At 39.6% G+C, this 12,312-nt stretch overlaps 2 protein-coding genes across 3 annotated transcripts; both read right to left on the minus strand.

The window, feature by feature from the left end:
• Positions 1-336: 336 nt before the first annotated feature.
• On the minus strand, positions 337-3,092 carry LOC311253177 (OX-2 membrane glycoprotein-like). 2 transcript variants are annotated; one of them, XM_084346963.1, is made up of 5 exons: positions 3,015-3,092; positions 2,284-2,622; positions 1,886-2,185; positions 1,689-1,725; positions 337-1,514 (listed from the first exon to the last, which is right to left on the minus strand). In XM_084346963.1, exons 1-5 carry the CDS (start codon positions 3,067-3,069, stop codon positions 1,442-1,444), a joined length of 804 nt encoding a protein of 267 aa, XP_084203089.1. In that variant the 5' UTR covers positions 3,070-3,092; the 3' UTR covers positions 337-1,441. The 2 variants fall into 2 exon arrangements, with proteins under 2 accessions (XP_084203089.1, XP_084203088.1); XM_084346962.1 differs by having other exon boundaries at positions 1,689-1,809.
• Positions 3,093-4,660: 1,568 nt separating this feature from the next.
• LOC311253517 (OX-2 membrane glycoprotein-like) lies at positions 4,661-10,676 on the minus strand. The gene is made up of 7 exons (XM_084347541.1): positions 10,605-10,676; positions 8,449-8,784; positions 7,302-7,601; positions 7,132-7,225; positions 6,916-6,978; positions 6,491-6,617; positions 4,661-5,663 (listed from the first exon to the last, which is right to left on the minus strand). Exons 1-7 carry the CDS (start codon positions 10,657-10,659, stop codon positions 5,520-5,522), a joined length of 1,119 nt encoding a protein of 372 aa, XP_084203667.1. The 5' UTR covers positions 10,660-10,676; the 3' UTR covers positions 4,661-5,519.
• Between the last annotated feature and the right edge of the window lie 1,636 nt (positions 10,677-12,312).

Raw genomic sequence — 12,312 nt, forward strand, 5'->3', positions numbered from 1 at the left:
AGACAATGATGGAAAAATATGAATTTTTTTTTAGATTAAACATGTACTTCTCCCTGAGAACTATATGTTTTGAACAACGTGTTTTCTATGTTTTGGTGTGTTGTTTACTGACTGCTTCATAGTGTATATCATTTTGAACACTTTGTTTATGATTTGAGAGCAGTGTTTGGTTTTGAGCACAGGTAAATCTGTTTTGATGCGAAAGTTTCATTTTGCACGAGGAGTCAGAGGTTTTGTAAATAGTGCTTGAAGCTGAGATTTTGTGTTTAATGTTTTCAGAAAATGGAGCAAGGTTTCAGAAATTGTGTTTTAGCAATTGAGAAAAACTGTAAGACATCCATTTTGGTGGTTTATTACATAATGCACCAAATTCTTATATTTTCTTGATAAAAAGAAGTGCAACACCTGCATTTTGTAATTACTGATGCAATATGTAAGAACTTATTATAAAATGCGTCAAAGTTTATTACATATTGCGTTCAAGAATTTTATTACAAAATGTGGCATTATTACATAATGAAGTGAACATTTATTACATTATTACATAATGTGAAACCAACTGGTGGTCGCCAGTGTCTGTTACAAGATCAAGAGCTCTGCCAGGTGCAGGTTATCAGCCAATCAAACGAGACATCAAGCAGTGACAGGAAGTGCAGACACAAACCAAGTTGCAACAATAAAAGCATGCAATAAAACAAACAAACTCATGCAAATAAAAACACAGCACACAACAATATAAAATACTTAGAAACAGTCACGTTTGCCCTTTGACAATCTCACTAAACTAATGATATGACCTGTTGTTGATATCGCTGAAGAAGACTTTTACACATTCATTAGTGATATTCAGTGTGTATTCAGTCTCCTGTAATTTCATCTTCGGCATAATTCAGTTTATTTAGGCCAACAAAAAATACAAAGGCAGCGCTCCATGTAAACAAATCCCATTTGATGTAGCAAACACTAATTAAAAAACAGTCAAAAAAATCAGTCCTGTAAAATCTGAGGAAGTGACTTTACTTAAGTAGTAGTAGTACTAACACTTTTAGGTTGTTCAAACTTTTTACCTCGTAAAACTTAAATGTAATAGTGTACTTGTTGCAGTAAAGTTCAATCATTCCTGTACAGATGTCTCAGTTCCCATCACCGTCAGGTGTGAGCCCCTGTATCCAGGCCTGACTACAGTTCTGTCATTGTATATTAAATACAGGTGTTCTTCTTCACTTAGACCTGAAGAAGACCACCTGTGGTTAAAACATTATATCAGTCACGTCCACATTCATGTGCATAATTTCAGCATGCCACATGTTGTAACTGATCTTACACAGGTCTTTCACAGATGTCACCATATTTTAGGGCAGTTTTCGTTCTGCCTCTACAGTCTTCTGGGTTGTTTTGTGTCACCAGGTAGTTGTCGCCGAGTGTCGGTCGATGCTTTTGTTCAGTCATTTCTCTCAGGTGGCGTCCGTTTCCTTAACTGCTGGTTATCTCGAGGCATGAAAGGTGTTTCAGTCCTTTAGTTAAAAACAACAAATTAGTAATTTCATCAGTCTGAAGCAACAAAAAACATTTACAAGTGAGAAATCTATATATATATTTATATATAATATATGATTTTTAAATTTTTGATCGAATCAATCATTACCAAATTAAATGAGACAAATGATGAGATGAAAGTTAAGAATTACCTGTTCCTATGTTTTCGTATCAGCAGGACTATGACGGCTGCTGCAACACAACAAAGTACCACAGACAATATAGTGATCCTGGTGAGATCTCTGATCTCGACCCCAGAATCCTCACTGAAACCTGTCAGATAAACAAAAGACCTGAGTTTAAAGTCCTCATCGTTCTATGAATCAGTATGTGTGGAAGTGTTTCTCACCATCAGCAGACTGTTTGACTTCAGCAGGAATCATCATGATCTTCTCTTTCTGAGGACCAGAGAGCACTCGCACTGCACATCTAACCTCTGTGCTGTTGTCATGGAGACCAGTCAGCACAGCTGTAGAGGTGACAGTGACTGTACCGTTGGTGTTGGAGACACTGACAGGGTCAGAAAAGTGGACGTTGTCTCTCAGGACAGTTAATGTCACTGTGGGAGCAGGTCGACCTGTGGCCGAGCAGGACACAACTGTCTCCTCAGAGTCTGAGTCTCCCACATGGAGAACGGGTTCATGCAGCTCTGCACAGAAAAGATATCACATGAATTAAATGTTGTTAGTGGTGAGGATGAAGGCACAATGCAGCAGCATGTTGTGTGTGAAGTTGGTTGCTTCTTACCGTAGACTTGGAGGCAGGTTGTACCAATGAGAGCACCTTCAGGGTCGGCGTTGAACAAACAGTGATAGCAGCCTTCATCTTGTCCTGTCACGTTTCTGATGATGATGGAGCTGCTCTGCAGTCCAGCATCTGTAAACTCTACTTTATCTTTAAAGTCAGGATTCACTCTTTCACCATATGTAGTGGTGAAAGTAACAAGTGTCTCCTCCCACTCAGGTAAAACTTTCTGCCATGTGACCTGAACAACATCTTTGGATTGCAGCAGCTCACAGTTTAAGAGGGCTTCATCTCCAACAGCTGCCGTCACAGTCCGCTGTGTTCGTATCAGATCTGTCAGACCTGCAGGAGATGACAGATTACTGTTACTATGAGTGTGGTTTTCTATAAAAATGTGACATAAAACATGAATTATTAGTCATGTGAAGCCAGAAATAGACTGTTACCTTAAAATGTGTTTATATTCAGATCGAACAACAAGGACCATATAAGGACATTTAGTTTCAAAAGTCTTCCTGCATGCACGACATTTTACATCCTGTAAAACTATGTTGGAGAACACACACTGATAGGAGCAGAATGAATGAATGAGTCACTGATGCAGACCACGTGGAGGCGATTCATCTCACACTGGCAGAAACAAAGACCAGTCAGGAGTCTCACAGCTGTGCTTTCAGTTTCCGAACAAGAAGTTACACAGCTGCATTAAAATGATTGAATTGTGTCTTTCTTACCTTTCTGAAAGACTCCAATCACACAAAGTAAATGTAGAACAGCACCAAGCGTCATCTCTGCTGCAGACTGTAGGCATATCTCCTGCCACACTGTGCTTGAATGAGGAAGTATCAACTGCTGCAGGCGGAGCTACAGCTGACGGATGTGGTGTAGTGAAATCTGATCCTGGGGGAGGAATAATCCTACAGCACGATGAACAACATGATCCATCTGACAGAAGATATGAACCATTTACTTTACTGTGTGTTATCCAACATGTTATTAATGATGCGTCTTGTTTCAGACATCAGATTTACAGCCTGTCTGTCCTCAGGATCAGCACATCTGTCTCAGAGCCTTTTTAATCTTCATGTTGAAACATGAACGTGACAGATATCTCCTCGTAACTTTACTAAAGTAATCGGCGATTGTCCCCATGTTTGAAAAAACGCTGTAAAGTGACCTTTGGGCTGCCCTTTTTCATTTTTGGCCCCGTCCCCTCAAACATCCTGTGTGCGCCCCTGTGGACGCCCCTCAGGGCAGCTCACTTGCACAATACAAAGTATAGTTAGAAAGGTAAACATAATCCAGAGCAACAGAGACATTGAACAGAAACAAAAACACTTCAACCAAATCTCATTTTAATCAGGTGTGCAAAATGACACGACTGAACACAAGCATCACATGTTAAAGTGCAAAAAAAAAATGACAATCAACACACACAAAACACATAATGTCTCTATATAATACGTCTAATTTAAACTTTACAGATACTAATAGCTCGACAGTAGATGATCCTCAAGGTCATAATTGTGGGATAAGATAAAAAATGCTTCACATGGCAGCTTTATACATCCTATATCTGAGGCTTTGTGATATTTTGTGCCACATTTTTGTCATTTCTCTTTTCGCCCACTAGATGACGCTTGACCCTTGACATTACTGCCTCCCGCAGGACATTTCCTTCTTTTCAACTCCAGTCACTGAAACACTTCAGCTTGTAATGCTGATATCAGCCTGAAGCAAACGTTTACTGTGTCAGTCAGTGTAACTCTGAATAACAGTGAACCGTTTTACCACCACAGTCTCGTACTGTTGGATTCTGTGTCACTAGATCGTTGACTATGGTAAAAACAGCTGTCGACGACACCTTCCTGTTGAAAACGATGCTTACGGGTGGTCCCTTGTTTTATTTTTTCCAGTAGACGTCCGCAGCCTTATCAGCTCCTTCACTTCCTGCATTAAAGGTGTTTTGATCCTTCAAATAAAAAGGAGGCATTGTTCAGTCTCTACATTACTGCAGCAAGTCAACAGTAGAAGTTAGAAAAGTGAAGTCAGACAGAAAGACACGTCTTCATACCTCAAATAAAGCAAGACATCAGTCAATTTCTAGTGATAAGGTATTCATCTCTCTATGAATCAGTATGTATGTGTATTGTTTGTGTTGTACCCAACCCCACCACTGTGTTACATCCGGACCAATCAGGGAGAAGCACATGGTAAATAATTAGATTAGTTTGTTCTGTTGAGACATCATTTAGTTAAATGAGTTGTAGATAACACAAAGAACAAAGATATTGATTTGTTTTATTGTTGAACATTACTTTAACGCAGGACTTTTACACATTTATTGATATTCAGTAAAGACGCAGTCTCCTGTAAATTCATCATGATTCAGTTTATTAAGAAAAAATGCAAAAGCAGCAGAACATTTATACACATTTCATTTGAACGAGTATGAAAAATCATATTAAAGATGTTGCAAAACACTTGTTACAGTAATAGCAGCAGTAATAGCATCACGTCACATTCCTGATAACTATGGAGCTGTGAAATGTTATCTTACACTCTTCACAGCCCACTTTTACAATCTCAGGCCACGATTTAGCTCAACATAATATTGTTTCCAAGGGTGATTTGGTGACAAAAAATACAAAAGCAGCGGTCCATTTAAACACAAATCATTTGATTAAATGATAATTAAAAAAAAAAGACATTAAAAAAAGACTAAAATCTGATGATGTGACTTTACTTAAGTAGTCGTAGTGCAAATAATTTGAGGCTGTTCAAACTTTTTAACTTCTACAAGTTAAATGTAATAGTCTACTTGTGAATTCTGAGGTAATCGGTCTCCTGACTATTTTAAGTAAAGTCAACTTTTTTTAATTCACAGCGCAGGATGCAATGAGTGACTTAAAACATAAAGAAAAACTGTTGCATTGTCCTTAAAGTTCAATCATTCTTGTACAGATGTCTCAGTTCCCATCACAGTCAGGTGTGAGCCCCTGTATCCAGGCCTGACTACAGAAGTGGTTCAATTACTTATTTAGGTGATTCAGAGACAATTCTGTGCCTGTGATGTTCTGTCATTGTATAATACACATCATGTAAAACATTTGCAAGTACAATCTTTTTACACATGAACTGGGATGTTCTCTCTGTTGGTCTGTCAGTACCAGTTATTTCACACGTCACCATATCTGTCTTCATTCTGACATTAATGTCTTGTGGGTTATTCTCCGTCACTAAATCACAGACTTTGGTGAAAACAATTGTCGGTTAGGTTCTCTTTTTGAGTCCAATACTTTTGGAGAGTCCCTTTCTGTCTTTTTTCCAGTAGACTGTAGTCTTAACTGCTCTTCTCTTGCTGCATTGAAGGTGTTTTGATCCTTCAGATAAAAACAAGACATATGTCAGTTTCTAAAACTATGGAGCTAAATCAGGGTCAAAAGTTTTGTGCTTGAAAAAGTAAAATTTGAAACTGAAATTTCAAGTTTTGATCTTGAATTTTGAAAAATACAAAATTCAGGACATTCATGCATGGTGTGCAAATGGAAGTTTGTCACATCATGTGGCGTAGCCGAATCGTTTTAGATCCTACGTTCCCTGAAGGCAACATGATAGGGGAAGGTCTGTAGCCTTTTGGTTAAGCTGTCTGTCATGATGCCACACCCCTCTCAGTTGATGCCACGCCCCCCACGCTACATCAGGGTCAAAAGTCTGAAACTGAAAAAATGATCTGAATCTGAAAAGACAAAACATGCAGCTGAAAGAAATAGGATCCCAAATATCAAAACATATGAAAGTGAAAAATTAAAATAAACGATTTATTCAAAAGAATTACCAGAGTTGATGATAATTATTTTTAACCTGAAAAAACTTTTTGTACATTCATTTTTATTTTGAATACGTTGATGTATTTTTCAAAATTCAAGATCAAAACTTGAAATTTCAGTTTCAAATTTTACTTTTTCAAGTACAAAACTTTTGACCCTGATTTAGCTCCATATTAATCTCTCTGAACAAGTATTATGTGAATGAACATGGAGACTTTGAATACATGATGGTCCATGAAGACTTAAGCGCATCACAAGTGGCTTTATAAATAAACACAATTTTAGTTGTGGAAAGACAAAACAGAGTGAAGACTAAATCATGTTGAAAAGAAGCAATACAAAATAAATGTGTACAAGTAAAAATGAATAAATTGTCTCACCCAGATGGTCATGTTAGTTCCTCTTGTTGAGGACGAGCCTTTTGGAGAGTCTGTTTCTTTCTCGTTTCCAGTAGACGTCTGTGGTCTCATCAGCTCGTTCTCTTCCTGCATTGAAGGTGTTTTGTTCCTTCAGATAAAAACAAGACATACGTCAGTTTCTAAATTACTCCAGCAAGTAAATAGTAGTCAGAAAAGTGAGCTCTAAAACAGACAGAAAAACACTTCATACCTAAAAGACAGAAAAGGTAATTTGCTAACAGCATGATGTCAGTTAACTACATTACATGACGTTCATGCAATAAAACTACCCAGCTCGATTTAGGAAAAGGCCCGTTTGGGTTAAAATACATGAAATTAGAAATGTACACACAAAACTAAACTCCCATTTCACAATAAGCAATAAATTAATGAATTAATTGTCTTACTCTTGAGTGTTTTCTTTTGGTTTTTGTGGTGTCTTGATCTCCTCTGGGTCTCTGTGTGACGAACTGAAGAATGGAAGAAAAGTCAGCGCAGAACAAACATTTATCATTTTTTATTTTATAAGTTTTGTCTCAAAAGATCTCGATCAATTAGTAAAATAATAATTTTGAGTCACAGCTATTACAACAAGACAGATGTTCAGTTGAAAGTTAAGTTACCTGTTCCTATGTTTCCGTATCAGCAGGACTGTGACGGCTGCTGCACCACAACATAAGGACAGTACCACCGACAATATAGTGATGCTGGTGAAACCTGTCAGATAAACAAAAGACATGAGTTTAAAGTCCTCGTCGTTCTCTGAATCAGTGTGTGTGGAAGTGTTTCTCACCATCAGCAGACTGTTTGACTTCAGCAGGAATCATCATGATCTTCTCTTTCTGAGGACCAGAGAGCACTCGCACTGCACATCTAACCTCTGTGCTGTTGTCATGGAGACCAGTCAGCACAGCCGTAGAGGTGACAGTGACTGTACCGTTGGTGTTGGAGACACTGACAGGGTCAGAAAAGTGGACGTTGTCTCTCAGGACAGTTAATGTCACTGTGGGAGCAGGTCGACCTGTGGCCGAGCAGGACACAACTGTCTCCTCAGAGTCTGAGTCTCCCACATGGAGAACGGGTCCATGCAGCTCTGCAGAGAAAAGATATCACATGAATTAAAGGATAACTACCGTTTTTTACAACCTGGACCTTTTTTCTAGCAAAATATATGGTCATTTACTCACCCAGATAACTTTGGTATCATTTGGCGTCGTTCGGACGAAATTAGATCCAGTGTAGCGCTGATATATCCATATAATGCGAGTAACGGGGCAGCGACACACAGCCTCTATATAACGCATTATCTGCCACGAAACTAGTTTATTTCACCAATATTTTGTTATGAAATGCTAGCGCTATTCCCCTCTGAGTCCGGGCTCGTCTATTGTCAACATCCGGGGTCTGTAGGCTGATCTACTACCTCTGACCTGGAAGATGTCGTCTCTGAGCTGCGCGCGCACCCGCGACAGCGCGGCTTGTTTACCTGTAGCTGCTACTGCTCGTTTGACCCCGGATGTTGATAACGGACGAGCCCGGACTCAGAGGGGAATAGCGCTAGCATATCGTAACAAAATATTAGTGAAATGAACTAGTTTCGTGGCAGATAATGCGTTATATAGAGGCTGTGTGTCGCTGCCCCGTTACTCGCATTATATGGATATATCGGCGCTACACTGGATCTAATTTCGTCCGAACGACGCCGAATGACACCAAAGTTATCTGGGTGAGTAAATGACCATATCTTTTGCTAGAAAAAAGGTCCAGGTTGTAAAAAACGGTAGTTATCCTTTAAATGTTGTTAGTGGTGAGGATAAAGGCACAATGTGACAGATTCTGTAAGATGACTGAAGAGTTATTATTATATATTTATCTTAACTGTTCTGACATTTAATGGTGAGCGAATGTTATACAGAAAAAACACAACATTCAGTTCTTACCGTAGACTTCAAGGCAGGTTGAACCAGTGAGAGCACCTTCGGGAAAGGTGTTGAACAAACAGTGATAGCAGCCTTCATCTTGTTCTGTCACGTTTCTGATGATGATGGAGCTGCTCTGCAGTCCAGCAGATTCTATCTCCACTTTTCCTTGAAAATTAGCATCCACCCTTCTACCAAAGTTGTTGTAGGCAGCAACATTCACCTTCCTCTCAGGGAAAACTTTCTGCCATGTGACCTGAACAACATCTTTGGATTGCAGCAGCTCACAGTTTAAGAGGGCTTCATCTCCTTCAGCTGCCGTCACAGTCCGCTGTGTTCGTATCAGAGCTGTCAGACCTGCAGGAGATGACAGATTACTGTTACTATGAGTGTGGTTTTCTTTTAAAATGTGACATAAAACATGAATTATTAGTCATGTGAAGCCAGAAACCAGTATGGAGAGCTGAGGTCCAGAGGTGAGCCTATCCACTCCTCCTCCTCCACACTGTACGAGACTCTCCCAGCAGCAGCAGACGCACAGTCGCCCACTCCCCACACGGCAACATGACATAGTTGACTTGACGTGTAAATGAGCAATACAAAAAACGGATGAAATGAATGCAAACAAATTTAAGGCAGCCGGTACGGGTCGGCACGGGGGTCGATCCGCCGAGATGATAAAATAAGCCCAGAGGCGGCTGCTACAGAGCCGGTTACTGTGGGCGACTGTCCGCTTGGTTTTTTGTTTTTGTTTTTGTTTTTTTACGGGCGCTCGTGCCCGCCGCTTCACAAATGCCCAGTGCCCATATGAGAAACCGCCCCTGAGCACAATGAATGAATGATTGACTAATCCAGGCGGTTCAACTCACACTGACAGAAACAAAGACCAGTCAGGAGTCTCACAGCTGTGCTTTCAGTTTAAGAACAAGAAGTCACACAGCTGTAGGGCTGTAGCTATCGATTCTTTTTGGAATCGATTAATCTAGCACTTTATCGATCGATTAATCGATTAATCGTGTATATATATATATATATATATATATATATATATATATATATTTTTATTTATTTATTTTTTTTTGCATTTTTAAACAACCAAAACAAATAATGCATGACGAAAATGATGTGGCTGTAAAATGATCAACCATTTGGCTTTTATTTCTTTAAATAACAGAGGTATTTCTTACACCTCCAACATTTGGCTCCAAAACTTTATTGCAATTTACCCATTTAGTGCAAGTGCAAACAATTAAATAACAATACAGTTTCAACTTACTGTAAAACATGTATAACATGTAACACTATGAATCAATACAAACTTAAATAGTAACGGCCATTTTGCCTTAGTGTTGTCTTATACAACATTACAAAAAGGGATTGCACCTTCTAACCACCTACTAACAAATAATATATAATCTCTGGGATAGGCCTATTTGCTATGGTAACCTAGCAACCTATGTGTGTGCACGCATGCTGTGTTATATATAATTGTATGTTATACACAGCACCAAATCACAACAGAAGTCATTTAAGGTCACTTTTCCTATAGAACCGGTCCGGACCGTGTTCGTTTAATGAATAATTTCTTCATCGTCGCGCATCTACAATTCTCCTCCGCTCTGTTTTACGAAGGGAGGAGCTCCGGACCGACGCAAACAAACACACGTGCACACACACTTACAGACAGACAGACAGACAGAGAGAGAGAACATGTCACGTCGGTCTCAACTGTCTGTAAAGCAGATATCATATCTACGTTTTTTAAACGCGCACAAACTGATTCTGCTCTGGCATGTCATCTCGAGCCTTCGCAGTTCTCCGTCGTGGTGGCGGATACGCAATGCAATCTCCTGCTGGAGAACCAGCGTGAGGACGTGAGTTTAGAGGACCAATCACAGCCCTTGCCGTCTCCGTTTCCCCTCGACGGAGTGACGGACACTCCGCGCCCGGAGAGTACGGAGAGGCTCTCCACGTCCGTGTACGGCACTTTACGCAGTAGTATTAACAACGGTCCGTGTGGAACATTCAAGATCCCTGCGCGTCATAGGAATTTAACGACGCTTCGAGGCAGAGTTTTTGCCTCGACCAATTTTTGTAATCGAGTAACTCGAGTAACTCGATGAATCGCTACAGCCCTACACAGCTGCATTAAAATTATTGTATTGTGTCTTTCTTACCTTTCTGAAAGACTCCAAACACACAAAGTAAATGTAGAACAGCACCAAGCGTCATCTCTGCTGCTGACTGTGGGAATATCTCCTGCTACACTGCTTTAAAGTGAAAGTATCAACTGCTGCAGGCGGAGCTACAACTGACCTGGATGTGGTGTAGTGTAATCTGATCCTGGGGGAGGAATAATCCTACAGCAGGATGAACAACATGATCCATCTGACAGAAGATATGAACCATTTACTTTACTGTGTGTTATCCAACATGTTATTAATGATGCGTCTTGTTTCAGACATCAGATTTACAGCCTGTCTGTCCTCAGGATCAGCACATCTGTCTCGGAGCCTTTTTAATCTTCATGTTGAAACATGAACGTGACAGATATCTCTTTGTAACTTTACTGAAGTAATCGGCGATTGTCCCCATGTTTGAAAAAACGCTGTAAAGTGACCTTTAGGCTGCCCTTTTTCATTTTTGGCCCTGTCCCCTCAAACATCTGAGTCCGCCCCTGTGGACGCCCCTCAGGGCAGCTCACTTGCACAATACAAAGTATAGTTAGAAAGGTAAACATAATCCAGAGCAACAGAGACATTGAACAGAAACAAAAACACTTCAACCAAATCTCATTTTAATCAGGTGTGCAAAATGACACGACTGAACACAAACATCACATGTTAAAGTGCAAAAAAAAAATGACAACCAACACACACAAAACACATAATGTCTCTAAATAATATGTTTATTTTAGACTTTACAGATACTAATAGCTCGACAGTAGATGATCCTCAAGGTCATAATTTTGGGATAAGATAAAAATGCTTCACATGGCAGCTTTGTACATCCTATATCTGAGTCAGAGGCCTCAAGATATTTTGCGCTAGATGACGCTATCACCACAGTCCTTGACATTACTGCCTCCCACAGGACATTTCCTTCTTTTCAACTCCAGTCACTGAAACACATCAGCTTGTAATGCTGATATCAGCCTGAAGCAAACGTTTACTGTGTCACAGTGTAACTCTGAATAACAGTGAACCGTTTTACCACCACAGTCTCGTACTGTTGGATTCTGTGTCACTAAAGCGTTGACAATGGTAAAAACAGCTGTCGACGACACCTTCCTGTTGAAAACGATGCTTTCGGGTGGTCCCTTGTTTTATTTTTTTGCAGTAGACGTCCGCAGCCTTATCAGCTTGTTCACTTTCTACATTAAAGGTGTTTTGATCCTTCAAATAAAAAGGAGGCATTGTTCAGTCTCTACATTACTGCAGCAAGTCAACAGTAGAAGTTAGAAAAGTGAGCGCTAAAACAGACAGAAAAACACGTCTTCATACCTAAAATAAAGCAAGACATCAGTCAATTTCTAGTGATAAGGTATTCATCACTCTATGAATCAGTATGTGTGGAAGTGTATTGTTTGTGTTGTACCCGACCCCACCACTGTGTTACATCCGGACCAATCAGGGAGAAGCACATGGTAAATAACTAGATTAATAACATATTGCTGTTTGTTCTGTTGAGACATCATTTAGTTAAATGAGTTGTAGATAACACAAAGAACAAAGATGTTGATTTGTTTCATTGTTGAACATTACTTTAACTCAGGACACATTTATTGATATTCAGTAAAGACGCAGTCTCCTGAAATCTCATCATGATTCAGTTTATTAAGAAAAAATACAAAACCAGCAGAACATTTATACACATTTCATTTGA

The sequence above is a fragment of the Pagrus pagrus genome, assembly GCF_965226575.1.
Source record: "Pagrus pagrus genome assembly, chromosome: 24".
NCBI classification, from domain to species: Eukaryota; Metazoa; Chordata; class Actinopteri; order Spariformes; family Sparidae; genus Pagrus; species Pagrus pagrus.

Bases quoted from the DNA above. Each gene is read 5' to 3' on its own strand.
- LOC311253177 (XM_084346962.1), bottom strand. From the start codon at position 3,069: ATGACGCTTGGTGCTGTTCTACATTTACTTTGTGTGATTGGAGTCTTT. The intron at 1,810-1,885 runs GTGAGAAACACT...TTTATCTGACAG, and splicing joins AGTCAAACAGTCTGCTGATG to GTTTCAGTGAGGATTCTGGG. The intron at 1,515-1,688 runs GTAATTCTTAAC...TTTTAACTAAAG, and splicing joins ATACGAAAACATAGGAACAG to GACTGAAACACCTTTCATGC.
- LOC311253517 (XM_084347541.1), bottom strand. From the start codon at position 10,659: ATGACGCTTGGTGCTGTTCTACATTTACTTTGTGTGTTTGGAGTCTTT. The intron at 6,979-7,131 runs GTAACTTAACTT...TCCATTCTTCAG, and splicing joins ATACGGAAACATAGGAACAG to TTCGTCACACAGAGACCCAG. The intron at 6,618-6,915 runs GTAAGACAATTA...TTTTATCTGAAG, and splicing joins CCAAAAGAAAACACTCAAGA to GAACAAAACACCTTCAATGC.